Here is a 22461-nt window from a genome sequence, read left to right on the forward strand (position 1 = left end):
CCCTGTAGTCCATGGAGGGGACCATGGCAGAGTAGGCTCACCCTCTGCAGTCCTTGGAGCAGATATCCACACTGTAGCCCATGGAGGACTCCATGCAGGAGCAGGAGAATATGCCCACGGTCTGCAGCCCATGGAAATGATCCATGCTGAAGCAGTTCGTGAAAGACCACATCCCATGGGAGGGACTCCACGCTGGAATAGAACCATGTGAGGAGGAAGGAGTGGCACAGATGATCTGCCTGTCTTTGGCTCACCCTATGAGCTTTTCTTTTCTTTTTTTCATATTTTCTCCTTATCCTGTTGAGGAGGGGGAGGGAGAGAGGTCTGGTGTTTGCCTATGAGCCTGTGAAGTTTTGCCTACCACATATACAAGCTTGATTGTGACCATTTGGGTCCAGGGACTTTAAGTTCATTGTACAGGAACTTATAGATTGTAACGTTTGTTTGATCAATAATAATCACTCATTATGTTTTCCTCAAGATGTCTGCAGCTGAGAAGGACAGGAATCATTGAAGGCCTTTGACTTTACACTTCAATAAAATACTTTCAAATTGAATTCTTTTTATCACAAAGGAATTGTTTCAAGAGCATCAATGAATAAAACAAACAAACAACAACAACAAAAAAAAAAACTGAGTATTTATCTTCCTGAACCAGTGTTAATAAGTGAAGACACTAAATAGTTGATATGTTTTATTTTGTCATGTACTAACATGTACACGCAGAAAGAGTGGCTATAGCTTCTATACCAAGTGTTACTTCAAAAGTCATAAGAAATGAAGAAAGCATCAAATAATTTACTGTAAGAGTAACAACTTCTTTCCTTCTCTCTGTCCATTCACTTGAAAGTGTTGGATCTTCCCCTCTAAATTCCATAAGTGCATTTATCCTTCCTGGAGCACTAAAAGAATCCAAAGGCAGAAACAGCAAAAAGGTGGATGGTGCAAAGCATTTCCTGGGCTGTTGTTCCCTCTTGGTAATGCTTATTTCTCATCACTCTGGTGACATCCTGGGTACAGCAAACAAAACAAAAAGCCTGTCATGGTACAAGAAGCGGACATTATTAGAAGTGGCTCCAAAATCAGCTGGTACAGTTTTTTTTTACACATTCAGGAAAAACGCATACACCCATGCCCTCTACACCTTGAGGTATTAACACCATAATTCATTAACCAGGAGACTCATGTATCTTGGAGCTCATCTGAGGTTCTTTAATATCATTGTCACTGCAAGGCTCGATGCCATAATGTTTTGCATTGATCTGTCCCATTAATATAAGTTGTTTTTCACCTCGTTCTTAAGATCTGTTTACGCTCTCCACATGACAAATCTCCCAGCACAAGCATATGATCTCGTGGCCACTATATTTCCATTCTAAGACGTGCTGTGCTCTCTTACAATCTACTCTCCTTGAAACAACTTCGCAGAATCCTGAGCCCAAACTATGTTACTGGTGTAGCAAATCATTTTAACATTGAATTCCTTGACTCAAGCTCTTGCCATTAATGTAATCAATCTGGGAGGAAAATATCTTGGTGAGTCCATCTGGGCCAGCAAAAACTACAACAGCCAATACTCTCCTCTTTGAAGGCTGCTGGGGAATGAAACCTTTGGTCCAGCCTCCAGCTAAACAATCTTGGCACTTAAGTGACCCTTTGCTGCACATGAGGGCCTGAACAGAGTTGTGATGTGGGGAGAACTGTGCACTTCTGTGTCCCACATGACCAGTAGTACAGAGTGCCTCTTGAAAGAGAAAACTGCAGGTAAGACATGGAGAGAGAATGGAAAGGCAGGAGCAAGGGAACCAGGAAAACCAAGGAAAATACTCAATCCCATCATTTTTGCTGTGCTGTTTCCAGACTCCAGACCTTTGCTTAAAATCTTGCACTATTTGATATTTTCATTCAGACTCCCACATGAGATTACAAGCAACTGTAAAATATCAGGTGTTAGGCTTTTTAAAAAAAAAGGGGGGGGGGGGAGGGGAGGAGTGGGAAACTTTCAGCTGTTGTGATCAGAGAGATCACCTTGGAACTGGTTTAAACAGAATCTTTAAAGGTTTGTAAAGATTCATGCATAAAGCAAAAGCATCCGATGGATTATTCATTTCAGGATTTTAATCCTTCATCACAGAGACAAAAAAATTACCACTAGGTGCAAGGCTGCAGCTTAGAGGTTATTGCGCAGGTTAAAAGACACAAATGGAACTATGCTAATAGAGATCATAAGCACTTTGAACTTTGAAGTTTCCTGTATCCTGAATGATGTGAGTATGAGCTGATCCATCCTCTCTGCATGAGCCCTCGTGTCACTTCTGCAGACCGGCCTGACCACTGAGTGCTTACTAAATGCCATATAGAAACAGAGGCTGAAGGCAATGAGATTCTTGGCGCTGATGTAATGCACATTTTGAAGTTATTTTTATAAATATGCGGAATATTAACTTTTCACCTTTTTAAATAAAGCTCCTAAGCATTTAATCATTTTTTATTATTATTATGAACTTCTATTATTTTTATTTAAAAAAAAAAAAAAAAAAAAAAACCCAAAGCTGAATAATAAACTAATAAAATGTCTAAATAAGTAAAAAAGTTGGCTAGGAATCAGTATATAATAATGGTGGGTTTGCTTTGTTTCCTGCTCAGTAGCAGCAAGAAGCACAGGCACTGGCTGGAGGACCATCTGCAGCAAGGGCAAGGAAAGTCAGCAGACAAGCTTTAACAAAAAAAAAAAATAAATAAATAAATAAAAATGCAAAGGGTCAGAACAGTGATTTCATTAAGCAGTTGTTTTCAGAATTATTTTTTCCAAACTCTGAAAGCAGGGAGACAATCTGTCATTTCAGCTTTTATTTGATAATGACCTGAAAAAATATAATAGGTTAGGAATTACAAATAATTAAGTTAGAACTTATTAAAGTGTGTTTGGAGTGTTATTTACTAACTGATTTTTGCTGTTAGGTTATTGTCAGTATTGCATCTTCTTTATTTAATCATTATTGTGTATGTTTTTATTTATTTATTTACTTACTTTAAATTAAGTTAAAGTACCAACATCCATTTAAAGAGAATAACCAAAGTTTCTGGCCTTCATACTTGCAGAAAAACTTTTCATGTGCAAATTCATAATCTAAGAAGGTCAGAAAAAGTCCCCATCTTTTTGCCTTTGTTTTTGCTGTTTGTTTTCAGATTGCATTAGAAAACTATAAAAATTGCTATTTTGCATCTGCCTAACAAATGACTGAAAAATTTTAAGAGTTTGTAGACTCTTGGGCTTCCTAGTGGTTTGTGCATATGCATCTTCAAAGTGCCACAAATAGGTAGTCATATAAGTATTTATTTTACATTAATGTGCATTTTGATTGCCAAAATGCAGAATGGGTTGATCAGAGTTCTTAAATCCAGACTAATTTTTGCCTTTGTTTTACTTGCTAGGCTATACATACTTTATTTAAGCACATATGTGTATTTGCCATATTCTAGAGAGAAAAACATCATGACATCAAAAACATCAGGAGGTTTAAGAGGCAGTTTCACCTCTTTTGTAGAGATTCAGAAGAGGGAGAAGGCCTATCTTTTTGAAGAGATTTAATACATGATACATGCATTTTTATTTTTGTGAAACTAGTCCATGATTTTCTCACCAATAGATTTCATATGAAGCCATATATTTTTTATTCAAAGTAATAAGCTGTACTTTGAATGTTAACCTTGACATGTCCTCATTCAGAAAGTGTTTCCAGTGTCTCCAGATCTGTTAACAGAAGTGAAGCTTTCTTTCTGCAGGTACATTTGAGATAGGAAGGAATACAAAAATAAATAAATAAATAAATAAATAAAATTACACAAGGCTGAAGAACTTGAGAAAACGAAGACTAGAGAGTAAAACTAACAGCCCTTCCCAGTAATGACTCCAGAACAAGCAACCACAATGGGCTCAGTCTGTCAGCTTGTGACATGTCTCATGAATAAATCTGATCTAACATGCTGCCAAGTTTCCACTTTCAATAATGCCTTCTTTTTCCAAAGTCAGCATTTCTTGAAAAAAGCATCTAAGCTGGGTTAGGTTGGTTCTGCTCTGTGACTCAAACTGCAGATTCAGATATTTGAGGAGAGGTGGGGGACCCAAAGAAGTTGGAGAGGATGGCACAGGGTTGGCCTTACATGCCTGTGAATACCATCAGTATTCCCTTTGGATGACAGAGCAGAGACGTGAGAATGCGTATCTGAGAATTACTGGTGGCGTACTTTTGAGTATTATGTACTATCAGGAGCTAGCAATTAGCTGGAAAAAAATACTTATCGTTTTTCACCCTCGTTTATAGGCAGCAAAGTATATCCTAAAGTTAACATTGTCAGCTACAAATAAGAGGTCTGAATCATTTGCTTGTAGAACCTTTTACAATTCCAAATATCCCTAATACAATCTCATTACAGTTTGAAGAAAAAAAAACAAAAAACAAAAAAAAGACAATAGATTTTGATCAAATAACTCTGTAAAACACATTTTGATATTTCCATGTCTTGAATCATGAATAGCCATATTTTTTAATTTTTAATTTTTATTTTTATTTTTTCCAAGCAAGCTTGTATTTCCTTTCTCAGCTGAAAGGACAGATAATAAATATTTGCAATATATAAGATTTGGCTCTACTAGCACCTACCATTTGCTAGCTTGAAGAACAGCAGTTACAGATATGATCAGGTAATTTACATTCATGATTATGATTCAAGCTCTCATGATGCTTCTTCTTTGGACACCTTCTCAGTTTCTGCTTTCTGTGTTCATTAACTATAAAAGAAAAAAAGGAAATGTTAAAATATTTTTTCTCTGATTTCAGTTCTTAACAGCTATCAGATCATCTCAACCATCTAAGAAACATGTACTGCCCTGTCTACAGTAAAACTTTCAGTGGTGATTGTTATATTGGTGTATTTTACAGATCCACAAGTATTTTCCTCAATTGTCCTAAGAGCTGTGGAATTTCTTCCTCTTTCTACAGTATACGTTCAGTTGGAAATGTTATTATTGCAGTCATCATCATGGCTTTTACTGGGCTGTAACTTGAAATAATAACTTATAAATAACATTTGGATTCAGTTTTATACCATGTTCGTTATCTTTGCCATACTTTCTTGGCTCAGAAGTGTTATTTGAACCAGGATAAAGGCCCATGGTTTAGGTACACAGAAAGTAATTTAGCTATGAGAAGATAGAGTTTATACAATGTCTAATTGCATTTCTCTTAGAAAAACTACACATACTTTGAAAATGAACTTCAAACATATTCTGGTTTTCCATGAAAATTAAATTATTCAGTTGAACTTATTTCTGTATCTGGTTAATAAAAAAAAAAAAAAAAAAAAAAAATCAAAATCTTTTGGCTGTCATTTACTATGAAATGAAAACTACCTCTGTTTGAGACTAAGCTCACGTGATCTGGTCTTGAACTGTGAGGCACTTTGTGCAAATGAGATTGCTTTGAATGAATTCAAATCCATTGTCTCCAAAGTCCCACTGGGGAAATAAATGTTTGTGATACATTTTGTGAGGCTTTCCCAGTTCTTTTACTTGCTTGGTTGAATTTTCATTAATTGTTCAGTGTATGAATGAGACTCCTGGGCAAGTATACATTTTTATTTATTTATTTTTCCCCATTAGAAGTTTTCTTGCTCAGTTTCTCTTTAAAATTGTTTTATATATACATATATATTTGTCCTAATCTGTAGGAATTTTCTATGTCCTTTAGAGAAACCTATAACAAATTGGAAAGCTGAATAACAGTATGCCTTCATTCTCAGGTCCAGAGGTCCAGTAAAATCTTCCCTGCTCCGGTAAGGCTTCTGCCTAGAAATTTCCACTGAAGAGCTGCCTAACACAGGTTTTCAACAGTCTATGCTCATCACTGTGCTTATTGAAGCTTAAAAGATCAAAAAGATGTCTATGGCATGGCATGCATTTACTTTGTTATAGGCATTAATGAACTTTCTGAAAATGTTTTCTTTGGAGTCCTCCACACAGAGCTCATGGGTGCTGGTAGAACCCTGGAGGCTGGTGATGCAGTAGGCAAAGCTATTCTGTGAACCACATCACTTGTTCCATGTGTTTGCTGAGGTCTTAGCAAAGTGCTGAAGATTAAGAGGTGCAGTGAACCTTTTTGAGGTTGAATTCCACCAAACTCGTAACACTTTTTTTTGGTAGTTTTCTGCAAAAGTCTGAGTTTCTATTTACACATCTCATAAAGACAATAAGGTACAATCTATAAAAATAAAAGGAAGGTATAAACCTAAATATTCCTTTGCTTTTGTTTAAACACTGCCGTAGTCATTTAATATTTCCATGCCAATCAAGCTAGAGAGAACACTAAATGATTTGAGCTCAAAGGCTAAAATACTGAGATACTGTTTTCTAAATAAGGAGTCCTAGTCTCCAGCCTCTGCTTTAGCACCACATATTTTCTTCATTGTTTATGTGAAATCAACGGTATAAACCAATTTACGGCAGCAGAGTTACAACAGGAAGAGATCAGATCTCCTGCCAATAACCTGTTCTGTCACCAAACTGTCACCAAAATGTTGATTTTACCAAATTATTTTGCTCAATTTTTGTCTTTTGCTCAACTAGGATATCTGTTTTGTCTAAAGAAAAGCAAGCAGTTACTCAAAGTAAGCAGAGTCTGTAATGGTCAGATAGTATGTAGACATATTTAGATACAAACCATAGTACAACTGTACCTTTACTGTCATGATGGGACCTGCACATAGCCCTCTTGTCCCTGTGCCTAGGAGAGGAGCCCAAGCAGCAATGCCAATGGGACACTCCTACCAGAGTAGGTGCTTGGGGACCAGCACCTCAGGGAACAGTCCATAAGACCTTTGTTCAATGGGGTACTGCAGCCAGAGTTTTCAGGGTGTGTATGGTTTCCTGAGATAGCAATTCAGCGACTTCTTGGAAAGGCTGGACACTATTCTGTTCTCTAGGTAAACCGCTGTATACATTGTAACCAAACCGTTTGAAGCATTTGAAGAACTATCATCATCTTCCTTATCCAGATGGAAAAAATCATGAAGCATGCAGATGAGTGTAGGAAAATCACCACATGACACTCAGCTAATGAGTAACTGAGCTGGGAGTGGGGCACAGGCATATGGGTCTTTGCTCTGAACAGGCATGTGTGCTTCAGTACACAGAATGGTGATAAGGGCACATATCTCGTTCTGAAGGAACAAGGGCTGCATCTTTCAGATCTCCTTTCAGAGAAGGGAGGCATCTGCCTTATCACATGCAGAAGGTAAATCAAGCTAGTTTCTTTTCCCAGTCTTGAGGGATGTCTTTGAGCACAGGATTCCCCACAACTGCCTCTAAAAAGTGCTCAGACTTCCTCCTTCTTTCTGTATGACCATGGCTGCACTGAAGAGCTCCCTTCTTGCTGAACTGAGATTGCAGAGTGCTTTCAGCCATGCAAATGCAGCATGTGGGGAATACAGGAGGGCCAGCATGTTCCCATTGGATCTTTGGTAGATGTTCTTCCATGGCAGTTAATCATTATGTTCTTGCCTGAACTGGTGATCTACAAGCAGCTTCTTGTAGGAATTAAGGGCTCCAAACTGTAACTTAAAGTAAATGTTTGATAATGGAGCACTGGGGGGGAAAAATAAAAATCTTGTGAAGGTGTAGAAAAGAACTTGCTCATTAGCACTACTCTCAGGGAGCCACCTATGACTGCCTAACAAGTTTTTTTCAAGTTATATGTGATTTAATTAAAAATGGTCCTGTTAAAAGCTGATAAATGAATGTTTCTTTCTAAATGACTACATTTTGAACAGTACCTAATTTCCTAGTTTTTTTCCTAGACTCTAGTCTAACCTATACTCCTGAACTTCTAGTAATTCTTCTTACTGGCTGTCAGAAATGAATCGGCTCTTAATTCCTGGAAACAAAAGCAGGACACAGCAGAGACCATGCTGTTCCAGCTCTTGATTTAATAGAATTCTTGGTTTTCTTTATGGTCCCTTGGTGTCCCCGACTGAAGAGCCTTCTCCGTTCCTGCTTCTTAGAGTTCAATATCACATCTTGACCTCAAAGCCCCATTGTTGACATCCTTTGTAGGTAAATTAAAATATACTCAGCTGGGAAACCTGCTGGTTAACCCTCTTGTGAGACCTTTTTGTTCAGTGCTTTCATGCTCTCAAGTTGCATAGAAAATATGTGCTAGGTGATTGATAATATGAGATTGCAGCATTGTGGAAATTCAGGAAAGCACTTAAGCAAATGGTTATATTGATGGTAATGTGATTGCAGACATGCTTAAACGAAACTCATGGCCATATGCTTTGCCAAACTGAGTACTTTCTTGGAACAGCTAAATGAAGATATAAAACTTAGAAAACAGACATGCACAAAAAGCCCCTCCCCCCCCCAGACCTCCAGAACCACTGGTATCTTCATAATTCACGTGAATTTGATATGTCTCAATATGCGCTCATAAAGCAGCATACTTAGCAATGTTAAGAGGGATGTTAGAATTAGATTTCAAGAGCTTGTTTGCACACATGCAGACATGCATGATGTTGTTACAGTGAAATGGAGAGGATGAGATAGCTAAATACCAGGGTGTGTCAGAAATGGTCAGTGAGAGTGGTGGCATTCAAAGATGAATGGTTCCAGGAGAGCCCTGTGTATGATTGATTTTGTGTCTTTTTAAGTACTGACTAAGGAGAAAGGAACCATTCATTTGGTGCTTAGAGGGGTCGCCAGTGGGAGGGGAAATATTCAGGAAATTGAATAAATTTGTGAAAAATTCAAACTACAAGTGACACTTCTCAGCCATCTCCTTATTACTGAAAAATAGGTTATAAGTACTGTAACAATATGAACTAAAAGTTTTCCTTTGGAAAATAGAGATTTAAGGTTATGATTAGATCTGTTGTAAGGAGAAGGCAAAACCTAATCCCACGTTAAGATTTCATATTAAGATTATGATTGAAGACTCTTCCATGTAAGCTCTTTTTCATGCTAATCTTTCATTGTTCTCTTATGATTTTGACATTTCTTGTTAGAATCCCATGAAATCTGTTTATATTAATATTAGAATTAATAATTCATGGTTCATTCCTGAAAAAGTTTCAGTGATCATAAATCTGATTCTTTCTTACAATTATTTTAATAAGTCTTTTCCTCATTTGGGGACATTTAATGACTTCATGGGGTGATTAAAGCAGAAATGATAGACAATGAGAAGGTTGCATGAAGGTTCTAGAAATAATGATATGGAAAAAGAACAGAATAAAACCACTAAGTCATGCAACACGGACAAACATATTGTCATTTTATTGCTGTTTTTGTCTTATTTGGAGAACATGCTGAGTAAAACTGAATCAAAATATTATTAATTAACTAGCCATTCCTTGGCTACAATAACCATAGTAACTATTTTTAGCCCAAAGAGTTTCTACAATCTGCCTGTAATTATGTATGGACCTGCTATTGGTAGATTGGTTAGCAAACAACGCAATGAGCTGATAAGAACAGAGAATAAAGCATTGATTTTGAGTTTGAGCTTTACAGCTAGGAGCAGCAGATGAAGGAAGCAGAGGGGCTTTAAGGTATGTCATCCCATTTATTGCATCCAAGTTACTGGAGACCTTTACTTCACTGCTGAGTACAAGTCATGCAGTAGAACTTTTATAAATTAGAACTGTTATAAATTATAAATCCATGTTTTTTAAGTCTCAGGTCTTGAGGGAGACCATGAAAATGAAAAAGCTGAAATAGAATGCTATGTTTGTGGGTGGTGGGAAGAGTTTGATGACAAGGACTTTAATAATATTCTAGTTTTCAGAAAAATAACTGTCACTTGTTAGGGCTCCTAGTGGACCTGTATTCTGACAATGTTAAAGGAAACTCAGGAGAGAAACTGTTGGAGTATCGTTTCTTTATTATAAAGAAGAGGCCTTAAATATATACTTCCCAATATACAGTGTAGTTTCAGACTTTAAATATGGTATTCCCTGACAAAGTAACAATAATCATAAAAATGGCTACCAATTTAGATATCACTAGAGAAAATATGAACAGCACTATGCTATTTAGAAAAGCTTTTTAAGTAATTTAAATCATTTTAATATAATTATTTGTAATTAAGGAAAAGCACTTGTATCTAAGTATTGCCTTCACTATTGTGGGGATTGTTGGTGTTTCAGTATTGCTTTTCCTCTCCATTCATTCCTGTGGCTGTGGGATTTCCAGGAATAGGGATGCTGGTGGGGTGATAGTATATATTTGTAGGAAATGAGAGGTGATGAACTGCAACAGATTTAGTGTTATTTCACACACACACACGCACGCACCACACAACTTTTACTAAAGTATTTTTCTTTTGAGTTATCACTAAAACCCTTGACAGTGTTTTCATATGCTAGTGCAATGCACACATGTTCCTTCACTTTCTTACTTGAGCTAAAAATAAGGTATTTCTCTGTATTTAAGGCTGTTTTATAAGGCTAAAAGTTTATAACCAAAGGTAAAAGTCAGTTGCTGCTGCCAATGTATATTGATCTGGATTCTGGAGACTAGTTTTCACTAGTTTTATTGTTGGTGTGCAGTTCAATATTAATAGTACCGTGTTGTTCTGTGCGTGGGGCTGAGCAGCTGGCTCTACAGACAGCACACCCGCCTTGGCACAGCACGCTGTGCTCCACTGTGCCTTGCAGAGAAGCGATACTGGGTACAACACAGTTTTTAAACAGCAGTTTAAGGCACTGACTCCACCTACATACTCTCCTTCATTTCAGTTGTGATTTCAGCAGCTGCCAGAGTACCTCCTGTGGTAGTTTCTTCTGCCTTGACTACCCCGCAATGTCTGTGAAATCCCATGGCTTTATAAGCATGCAATTTTCTTCCACTTGACAAATAAGTAACTTACCCTGGCTCCTATGGCTAGTCTTTGCCAAGTGTCACAAGTGTGATATGTTATTAGAGCTCATTAGTGTTTTTTGTTAACTACCTTTTTTTCACAAGCTAACATCTTCCTTTATAAAAGAGGAGGTAGTATGTGTTTGTTCTAAAGAAGGAAACAAGCCTTGCAGAATCAGACAGACAAACAAACAAAAAAAAATGCACACAGATTTGTTTTTAGTTTCTGGAGTTTCAGTAAAATGTAAGAAACTTCGTAGTTACTCTCAAGTGAAAACTCTTATTTGTGGGTATTTAAAAGTGGTATACAGTTGAATAAAACACATTTCTCAGTGATTTCCCATGAGTGTAATAATGTGGTACTCTCTGCTGTGTGAATCATCCTGAATAAGAGATTTATTTTTAACCCCAATATTAGGGTTTTAAAACCTAAAGAATGTGTAAACATATATTAATTAAAATCAATAACGTAATTTGTAGAGTTTTCAAAGCTATTACTTTTGTTTTACTTATGTCAATGGTGTTACTCTGAGCCTAGATGGGCAAGAGGAATTTCAGTGGTCTGGAAACCACCCTGATTGCCCTGTTCTGTCTGGTGACTGTGGTGGCCATTGTCCTCATTGCACTGTTAGCATCAGGACAACCTGGAGTCAAAGTAATAAGTAAGTACTTGCCATTTGTGTTACCAGATGGAAACTCTTCATCAGGGGGCTGCTCAGCTCTGCTTGCTGAGGTGATCATGAATCCCATGCAGCTCCAGGAGCTGCCTATTGGCATCATTTAAATCATTTGCATTGAGTCAGACTTTTCAAAAAACATTGACGTTCAAATGAAAAACAAAACAAAACAACAAAAACCAAGCAAACAAACAAAACAAAAAACCGGAAACATTGCTCTGCTCTTCTTTTTAAAACCAACATATTTCCTGTGGCTTTCAGTGTTACAGTTATATTCTTAATGGAGGCTTAAGGTGCTTTTGTCTGATGCTCTAATTCAAGCTGCCTCGATGAGCAGTATTTCATGCGAAGGAGCATACATAAAAGCAGTTACACACCACCATATAAAAAAAAAAAAATCCTTCTGATTTTAATTTGGTGTAAATTTTTTACAAGAAGCGATGCATATTGAGTTATATGACTTACCAAAAATAGCATTATTCAATATCTTAAGAAATAAATTTATCAGTGTTGCCCATATGTGCAGAAATAGAAAGTGAAGCTTTCCTATCTTTATCTAGAATGTGCAATGTTTCAAATATAAGGTAAATCACAGTAGCAATATATTAAATTCATCTGAGTCTATTTTAATGGCTAGAGTTTCCAGATAGTGTGAAATATTTAGCAGAAACACTTAATGATTTAAGAGGTAATACAGATATTCCTGATTTTTGGAAATCCTGTTAATAACCCCTTATTTTATTTTGGTAGCGGAATTTACACCAGTATGTCTGAACATATCAATAGAAGAGAGAATTGACTGCATCCCAGATCAACTAGCTACAAAGGTCTGAAAACATTATAGAAAAAATTACAAAATAGAATTTCTCACAAAAAGATTCATGTTTAATTATGAAAATTTACTTTGTCTCTACTATATTGGCGGTTTTATAACTTTTTTGTTGCTGTTTTTGTCTCTGAACATCTAAATGCTTTGTGGGGAAGCTTAGCTCCTGTATAACCAATTATAGCTCTTCGTCAGAAGGTCTATTTTTTCTAGCCGCTGTGGCAGTATACTGTGAGGGGTTGAAGACCACTGCCAATAGTGGTCTTCAGTTTATCACAAAGCCAAACTGCTGGCAGTTTGGCTTTGTGATAAGCAGGAACAAAATTAGGCAAACAAGATATGGTTAGAAAAATTGTTTTCAACAATATTGCCTAAGCAATTTATTTGTCTGGTAGTCAACCAGCATTTACAATAAAGCATATTTTAGAAATAGGTCAAGATGCACTTTACACAGATGAACATGATTTTTATAATGCAATGAACACTTCCAATTTCCTTTCAGAACTGATTTGAATCTCACTTTCTCTCTTTCTTGGTTGTTATCTCTCATCTGAGCAAACACAGAGTTTAGAAATGACCTTCTTGCTTAAGAATCCATGAGTTTATTTTTCCAGTGAAAAATAGCATCTTAATTTTTTAGTCCTCTCGCATTCAGAACATTTTGATGGTGGCTGTTATAGGAAGGCTATTACTGAGGCTATTATTGTTATTTTTATAATCATTATTATTATTCAGTTTATGATGGATGTTCTTAATTTCTGATGGAATCTGATGGGTGCCTGCCATCTTTCTTTTCTTCGTGGGGTGCAGTTTATAAGAAAAGACAGAGAGTATATTATGATATGTGATACTTACATCATTCACAGCAGTATAAAAAATGATTAATCAACTGTCTCAGTCTCTCAGTGAATTCCCAATCCAATTCCAGAAAAGACAGTTGTTAATGCTACTGTCATGCCATGGTTTGTATTATGATATATAGTTCAATAAAGTCTGCAGGTTAACAGATTAGTAAAGGCTCAACTCACAGCACGTTCCTCTTCTCTTTTGGTTCCATGCCCCAGGAACAAGCAAGCCATGATAGATGTCATGCAGATCACTTTAATCTTTAATTACAACCTTTGAACCAGTCACCCCACATTAAGTGCTGCACTTATCACAACAGAGGAAAATAGTTTTCCTCTGGTTGCAACTGCAAGCCTTTTTGTAAATCTGACCTTGTCTTTTGCCCTCGGTGATTAGGAATAATTAAAAATAATCAAAATACAGTTACCAGAAAAAAAAATGGAAGGCCAGGTGCAGATTAGAACACAGGGGTACTTGCTCTGGAATTAGAGGTAAAATAAATGATTCCTAAATCTGCACTTTCCTTGGTGAATACTAGGCAGCAGATTTCAGAGGATTAGAGTTAAGGATCACCTTTAATCTGTGCCCTGAGCAACGCTGAAGAAAGCCTGACAGAACCCAAAGTCCCACCCCGGTGTCTCTTCATTCCTTTATAAATTTTCTCCTGCAAGAATTGTCCTGCTTTAGACTTATCCTAATACTGTAACCAGCAGAGCTTTAAATCTACAGGTGTCTGCTTAGGATAGAATCCTTCTGTAGTGGTTTCCATTAGTGGTTTTCAGAATAACAAGCATCTGGGAACATTAGGCTTTCCCTAAGCTCATGTAGCAGGTTAGTGTCTGTCTTGATTTCTTTATTCACTAACGGTGTCCTAGATGAAGCTAGGATTGCAGAATAGAAAGACAGGAGTATAGAAAGCTAGTAGATATTGATTAACCAGCCACAGGATTGCTGAAGATATAAATGCTGAAAGAAAGGAGACATTTATTAACTATGTACTGCTGTGGAAAATTGTTGCAAAGTTTTATTAGACAAGGAAAAAAAAAAAAAAACAACAAAACTTTAAGCAGAGCTAGTATTGTTCAGTCTTAGATTGATCCCTCTGAAAGCTTGAAGGGAGACTGTACTGCTTGTTGTATCTTGTTTGCACAGGTTTGTTTTGATGCTCAGAAAATAAATGTTTTAGTTCAGCACATAGCTTAAATATTCTTTTAGTCCTTGGTGCTGAGATCAGAAACCATCTCATTGAGTACTCCACCATAAAACATCTCCCTGTATCCAGGATTTGAAGAAAGCTTTGACTTTCTTTCTGATTTTATTGCATTGGTTTCTATTATGCTGTTTATAGCTCAAAGGCTGTGATAACCTCCCATCTTTATTTATATTAATGATAACTTTTATAACAGCCTCAACAGTATCTTTGTTTGAACTCTGTTCCTTCCCCTGTGCCAGGTGTAACCAATCTATTACTTCTGAATTTACTTCCTTATGCAGCAAGTTTGGCGTGCCACAAAATACAGAAATGTAGTTTACACATCTGTTAGAATAAGATCTAGCTAGAAGGCCATCACTGCACTGTAAAATAACTGCAGAAGATATTCAAATGGGTGTTCATGAGAAGTAGCTGGGAAAAAGAAAAGTGTATTTATGAAGTTGGAGAAGGAGATGCTTGAACTACCAGGCTTCAGGTTAATCTGTTGTTCAAGCTATTCTGTGTTGCAGGGGGTACCCACAGGTCTAGAAAGGGATAAGAAAATTCAGGTAGTAACTCTGTTGCTGTGTGTTTAGAATACTTCCCCTAACTACAACGGAAATTAGGTAAATAAAGCTTCTTTGCTTTGAAGAACAAAGCTGCAATCTCTGCAGTTGTGGAAGGGATGGGTGCTTCTTCTCATTTACTTTGAAATAGTTCATAACCTGGGAAGTAGGGAACTCTCATGGTGGGAGTTGAGAAGGTGGAAAATGAGCATGGTGTTTTACACAGATTTAGAAAGTGCATTGATTTGTGGATCATGGGGAAGAAATCGAGTCACTGTATCTCTCTTCCAACCATGCTTTTGTTTAAAAACTAATGAAAATGACAGCATGCATGTTTTCTAATGTCAAAAGTCCATGACAGAGAGACAGACATTTATCTCTGTGGTGTATCTAGGTTTACCTTGAGTGGTTTTGTGGAGATTACTGTGCTCAGTGCAATCACTACGGAATAAATGCATAACAATGTCTCAGGCCAGTGAATCTGTGAGCTGTGATTTCTTTAGCACTTGTATTATTTCTGCACTGAACCTGGCTTATTTTTCTCTATTCAGAGACTGTATTTGACCTGTGCTGACTAAATTGGGCTCTATAACCCAAAAAAGAGTGGCACATGCATCAGCAGCAATAGTGATTTTCACACATCTCTACCTATACCATGCTGCAGAATATTTTAAGTAAATATGGCATAAAAAATATAAAAAAAATATTTGAGCACAAACAAACAGCTTCTGCTAGCACACAAGTGGAGACAGAGGTCTTGAAGACCTACATGTTGGATTTGGGTGCCTGAAATCACTCATGGACATGGCCCTTTGCCCTCAGTGGAGCTTCTTTTATCACTGCTGCACTTCGCCCCAAGTAATTTGTTGTTGTTCTAACATGAGAAAATGTGTGAATACTTATAGTAATCTATTACTCAGATGTTATCTTCAAACATAAAACTCATGCAGGCAATCTGTGAATAAGTTAATTTATAACAGCAAAGCAAAGGTATTCTAGTTTATTGGAATGCTGAGAGATAGTGTAAAGGTTGATGCCACTACACTGAAATACATGCTTTGAACAATAGGTTTAATTGCTCAGTCATTTTATTTTTATTTTTATTTTTATTTTTATTTTTATTTTTATTTTTATTTTTATTTTTATTTTTATTTTTATTTTTTAAGTTGATTTATCTCAATATAACGTTCCGCAGAAGCAATCTTTACATTTCTATAATTGGAGAATTATGTTAAAATATTTATTCTGTACCTGATTATCAATGGTGCATACGTGGTGCATTTTTTTTTTCCAACCAGATGTTTACTAGACCATAAATTTTATTGAGTTTCCAGTGTCTGTTGGTTTGTCTATACCACATCTGTCACAGCTCAAAGCTTTCAGTAGTTTTTTACAGGTTCTTTTGTCTGTGGTTATTCTGGTTTTAAGAAAAAATAATGTCTAATAAGCCTGTTTCTACTCTGAATACAGAAGAAAAAATGTTTGTTCTGTTCCATTCAAATTGACAATAGAATTTCAGAGAAAATAATAGATTTTCAGTTGGTCTGATTGCACATGTTACTAAGGTTTCTGGTGTTTGGGGCCAAATATGCTTCATGTGCGTTTTAACTGTTTTAGTATAGAAAGATTTATTTGTGTAAAATCAATTAATTTGTGCCCTTTGTGTCCTTGAATCAGAGCATCTGCACCTCTCGTGGCTGCTGCTGGAATCCCCAGAATTATACCAGTGTGCCCTGGTGTTTTTTCCCTAGTAACCATGGGTACAAAGTGGATGGGTCTGTAAGATCAACAAAGACAGGTAAACTGTGATCAGAGTTCCCTGGTTTTATGCACTTGTGGATATCTGATTTCACACAATAATGTTTCAACATGTTTTTTCTCAAGGATTTGAGGCCACATTAACAAGGCTGCCATCACCTTCCCTCTTTGGAAATGATATCAACACTGTCCTCCTCACAGGAGAGTATCAGACATCAAATCGCTTCCGGTTCAAGGTTAATCTTTTTCATATGCTGTTTTAAGGTTTATGTTTTGTGCAAGATTTTAGGCTGGCTGTTATTGTGCAGTAAGTTTAGGAAGGCTGATTTAATCCCTCTGATGTACCCTCATGACTTACTGAGAAGAGCTCATCTTTGCCTTTCTTTGTCCTCTCTGCTGTTACAATGCATAGGGTTAGCATTGTAAAAGCAGAGAGGACAAAGATTTTGGGGCCAGATGTATTTATTTCCTTTTTATATACGGCCTGGCCATATCTCTCAATATCTTTGTCAGACATCTTTAGGTCTTCCAAAGCTTTCTGTTCTTCATGGAAAATTCATCAGTTTGTGTAGTGAATGTGGGGTATTGATGGGATCTGGGGTCAAGCAGGGCTCCTGTGGGAGACCTTTCTCTTGTGGTGGGTTTCCCTGGAAACCAGGGAAAAACAGGGTCAAGTATAGTAGGGAAACAGTTGAAAATGTATAATGAAAGGGGGAAGAGAATAATGAAAGAGGATGGAGGAGACTGGGACAGGGGTGGGAATATGCTAAATCAGAGCCATGTGTTAATGCTGGAAAGTGTTTAAATTAGACATTAGTTTTTAAAGGCCTTACACTATTATTATTTAAATATGTGCAGATTACTGATCCTAATACAAAAAGATTTGAAGTCCCCCATGAGCATGTGGGATCTTTCAGTGGATCTGCCGCCTCCAATTTAAACTACAAAGTGGAAGTGAAGAATAATCCGTTTGGTATTGTGGTGACCAGAGCGAGCAATGGAAAGGTTCTGTAAGTAACACTGGTATTTTTTTCTGGGTAACACTGATGTCACTGGTTTTCTCTGAAAGTTCATGTTGCCATATAAGTAAGGTATTCCCCAGATGTCGTGTGTAAAGTGCCCTCTTGGAGATGTAGTCTACTTCTGTTCTTTTGACGAATGGATGTTGTGCAAGGGCTCTTGTGAGGATTTTTGAAATAAATACTGTGATATGGAGAGATCTGTCATAAAGGTTTTAGGTTTGGCTACCTGTTCTCTTTCCACCAGTACTAGGGAAATCTTTACAGCTATTTTGTTCCATCAACACAGGGAATCACTACTATCTGAAGACAAGACCTTCTCAGTTCTTCAAATGACATGTGAATACTCTTCATTGCATCTTTTATCTTAGTTGTTGCAATCGTGCTGAATCTTTGAATCACCAAAACCAGGTTGCTCTTTAGACCTATGGCACAAGAGTAGCTGTTGCAAGACGGTGATAAGTTGGTCATGTAATTCTGTAAAATATTTGATGTATTTATATATTGAAAGTTTTCATTCCATTTGTTTCCTAAGAATAAACAAACTTAGCTCTGAACTAACCGCATGGCTCAAAGAATGATTACCTGTCAGAGTTCTAAGATAGTTAAATTATCAGTGCTTCAAGTTTAATTAATTAGCAATTAGTTTTATGCTATTATCAGTATTGCTTTCTTATATAGAATCCTCTATAATGATTAATTTGCAATTCTATGGAGCACAAAAGATGGACATGGTATTCACTAGTCCGTGACTGATTAAGCAGGTATATGAAGGGAAATAAGCATTCTGGTTCAAAAGAACCATGTTGAAATATGGACATTTTTCTATATCCTCCCCTCTCCGGTGCTGGGGCCGGTCCTCTTTAATATCTTCATCGATGATCTGGACGAGGGCATCGAGTGCACCCTCAGTAAGTTCGCAGATGACACCAAGTTAGGTGCGTGTGTCGATCTGCTTGAGGGTAGGAAAGCTCTGCAGGAGGATCTGGATAGGCTGCACCGATGGGCTGAGGTCAACTGCATGAAGTTTAACAAGGCCAAGTGCCGGGTCCTGCACCTGGGGCGCAATAACCCCAAGCAGAGCTACAGACTGGGAGAGGAATGGTTGGAAAGCTGCCAGGCAGAGAAGGACCTGGGAGTGATGGTTGATAGTCGGCTGAATATGAGCCAGCAGTGTGCTCAGGTGGCCAAGAAGGCCAACGGCATCCTGGCTTGTATTAGGAACAGCGTGACCAGCAGGGCTAGGGAGGTGATCATCCCCCTGTACTCAGCTCTGGTGAGGCCGCACCTCAAGTACTGTGTTCAGTTTTGGGTCCCTCGCTACAAGAAGGACATCGAGGTGCTTGAGCGGGTGCAGAGAAGGGCGACGAAGCTGGTGAGGGGCCTGGAGAACAAGTCCTACGAGGAGCGGCTGAGGGAGCTGGGCTTGTTCAGCCTGGAGAAGAGGAGGCTCAGGGGTGACCTTATCGCTCTTTTTAGGTACCTCAAGGGAGGCTGTAGCGAGGTGGGGGTTGGCCTGTTCTCCCACGTGCCTGGTGACAGGACGAGGGGGAATGGGTTTAAGTTGAGCCAGGGGAGTTTTAGGTTAGATGTTAGGAAGAACTTCTTCACTGAAAGGGTTGTGAGGCACTGGAACAGGCTGCCCAGGGAAGTGGTGGAGTCACCATCCCTGGAAGTCTTCAAAAGACGTTTAGATGTAGAGCTTAGGGATATGGTTTAGTGGAGGGCTGTTAGCGTTAGGTTGGAGGTTGGACTCGATGACCTTGAGGTCTCTTCCAACCTAGGAAATTCTGTGATTCTGTGATTCTGTGATTCTGTGATTAAGCAGGTATATGAAGGGAAATAAGCATTCTGGTTCAAAAGAACCATGTTGAAATATGGACATTTTTCTATATCCTCCCCTCTCCTTCCTCCCCCTCCCCCCCCTTTCTCTCCCCCCCCCTTTTTTTTTTTCTTTAAAGATAGACAATTCAACCACTTTTATGAAATTTAATAAATTATAATGATGCTCGAGTCCAAGTTGATGAGTATCTCAAAGTAAGCCAGTGTTAGTATGAGCTAAGAGCAGTCCCTCAGATGTAAATCCTTGATAAGGTGAGTGCTTTTCCCTAACACTTAAACAAGCAACCAAAAGAGAAAGATTTTTTGGAAAGGAAAGAGTGAGGATCATTGTCATTGGAAATCACTACAAAAATCCTGGTCATCCAAATAATTATAAAGCCTACTAGCCTGCATTATCATTTGTTACATTAGAGCACCCTCCCCCCCCCCCCCCCCCCCGCCCCCCCGCAAAGATTTAGAGCTCAAATGAACCAATTACAATCATTATTTGCAAGACAATGTGAATGACTGCTATAGCTTCACTGGAAATACAGACAGACTTTCTCTCCCATTAGGTTCAGTAGAAAGCAAGCAGTTGGGCAAAATGGTGCTTATAGTCATTAAAAATGGACAGAAATATATCACATGAAGTCTTGACCTATCAAGGCTCTGTCAAACATAAATATTTTTAACTTTGTAAAAGAGAAATGGTAACATGGGAAATTAAAATTATAGCAAGCCTGAATTCCCCCTTTTCTGTCATTTGTTTGTGCAATGTTTGTAACTGATAGTAGGCTGTATATTTACTTTATAGGTTTTAATGGTAATTTAATATTTTTAAATTAAAATATTTTAATAGATTTTAATGATAGTAATATACTTATTCATGGTGATAAATACAGTGTATGAATACATCTGAAGTGATAAAGTCCCTGAAAATCAATGCAGTTGTGTTTGCATAAAGCTGAGAAAAAGTTGTCCTTTGACTCCTTCTTCATATGAATATCATGATTGTTAAATGGCACAGATATCACATGAAATTATAACTTTTAAAAATTTGTAATTAAAACTAGAGTGTGTAGGTAAAAGCATATTACTTTGAAACTGTGTATGATGTTAAAACGTATTGATATACTTTGCTTCCTCAAAGTAAGTCATTTTCTCTGCTTTTGGTGAAAATCTGTATTTCTGCATATCCCTGTAAACTCATGTTTTAATGAAGCTGAAGATAACCTTCAGATCTCAGGATCAGCTTCTTTCCAATTGCTTTGTGATTTAAATCTAGGTTAACTCGTCATTGTTACAATTAAAAAAAATGATGAAAAGGTAAAGCTACTTCTGGGTAGGGGTCAATTTCCATCCATTTGCCAGGTGTAAATATTCAGAGTCTTAGAACAATAAAAGAAGAAAATGACTAAGTTTAAGATCAATATTAATGAAATTCAATCTTTCAATTGATTAAAGGACTATTGTCTGACAGTAGGAATTGCTTTTTACTGTAGTAAAATGCCTTGCATTTTACTCCTTTCTGATTCAACAGATTTCCTCAGTTTCCTGAGCCCCTCTGTAGAAAAAAGGAATAAATTTAGCTTAAGACTTTAAAGCTCTCCTAATCTTCATTTGGGATAAGAATTGTTTCTAATGAAAGGTATTGGTGAAAGATACAAAATTAAATTAGCAGAAGAAACTTTATTAATGAAATTGGCTTTTACTGAGCAGATTCACAATTCAGTGCAAAAGATGCAGGGTGGAAAGCTTTGATCGAAGACGTGATGGTGAATGTATGTCCAAAAACAGATGGGACACTTGTATGAGAAGTTTCTATAGATCAATTGGCACTGCTCTTCTCATCCTGTGTGCAAGGACATCTCTGTCTGCTGCAGCTGCACATTGTCCCCCTCCATGTGTGTCCCCTTCGGGCCTCTGGATGCCTATCCATCTCTAGCTAAAAGGAGTAGAAACAATTATTCTATCAATTCTTGGTGAAATCTCTCTTTTTTTTTTTTTTTTTTTTTTTTTTTTTTTTTTGTGTGTGTTAATTGTTTCACCAGGTTTAATACTAGCATAGGACCACTGCAGTATGCTGACCAGTTTTTGCAGCTATCAATCAAGCTACCTAGCAGCAACATTTATGGGGTGGGAGAGCATGTACATAAACAGTACCGACATGATGTCAACTGGAAAACCTGGCCCATGTTCAGCAGGGATATTGGCCCCTCTGGAGTAAGGACTTATTTCATTTTTCTCTATTCTTTGCAAATTAATTCTGGAATCCAAAACTGTTATGCAGTAGACATTATATATATGTGCATATTTTATTATATATATAATATCTATATATTTATATTATGTATTATATAAATATATATACACATATATTTATATTTATATAAAAATATATTTCATATTATATATATTCTACATTATATATTATTTTATTTTTTATATAAGTATATTTTTATATAAATATACATTTATATATAAATTTATATATTATAAATAAAATATATATTTAGAATATATTTATAAATATATATAATATATATTTATATATATATTATATATATATATATAATATATATATATATAATATATATATAAATATATATATATATTTTTATATATATATAAATATATAATATTTAATATATTATATAATATATAATATATAATATTATATATTATAATATATATATATATTATAATATATATATATTATATATATATATATATATATAATATATATATATATTATATATATATATTATAATATATATATATATAATATATAATATATAATATTTAATATATATAAATATATAATATTTATAATATTATATA

At 36.6% G+C, this 22461-nt stretch overlaps 1 protein-coding gene and 1 long non-coding RNA gene across 3 annotated transcripts in view; one reads left to right on the forward strand and one right to left on the reverse strand.

Moving 5' to 3' along the window:
• Positions 1 to 681: 681 nt before the first annotated feature.
• Positions 682 to 13527, reverse strand: LOC311441795. Its single transcript, XR_014696218.1, has 3 exons — positions 13447 to 13527; positions 4665 to 4792; positions 682 to 1037 (listed from the first exon to the last, which is right to left on the reverse strand). It is a non-coding gene; the product is annotated as an uncharacterized lncRNA (long non-coding RNA).
• The window catches only part of SI (sucrase-isomaltase), a 55436-nt gene continuing 40243 nt past the window's right edge, over positions 7269 to 22461 (forward strand). The window contains exons 1-7 of one of the 2 annotated variants that reach the window (XM_084530301.1): positions 7269 to 7292; positions 11454 to 11577; positions 12343 to 12419; positions 16700 to 16820; positions 16907 to 17016; positions 17639 to 17790; positions 21672 to 21843. In XM_084530301.1, coding sequence (XP_084386427.1) covers positions 7284 to 7292; positions 11454 to 11577; positions 12343 to 12419; positions 16700 to 16820; positions 16907 to 17016; positions 17639 to 17790; positions 21672 to 21843 — 765 coding nt within the window. In that variant the 5' untranslated portion in view covers positions 7269 to 7283. Of the gene's footprint in view, positions 7293 to 9526; positions 9607 to 11453; positions 11578 to 12342; positions 12420 to 16699; positions 16821 to 16906; positions 17017 to 17638; positions 17791 to 21671; positions 21844 to 22461 lie in introns of those variants that run through there. The other variant, XM_084530302.1, reaches the window with a different exon arrangement.

This window comes from Aythya ferina (assembly GCF_964211825.1).
Source record: "Aythya ferina genome assembly, chromosome: 9".
NCBI classification, from domain to species: Eukaryota; Metazoa; Chordata; class Aves; order Anseriformes; family Anatidae; genus Aythya; species Aythya ferina.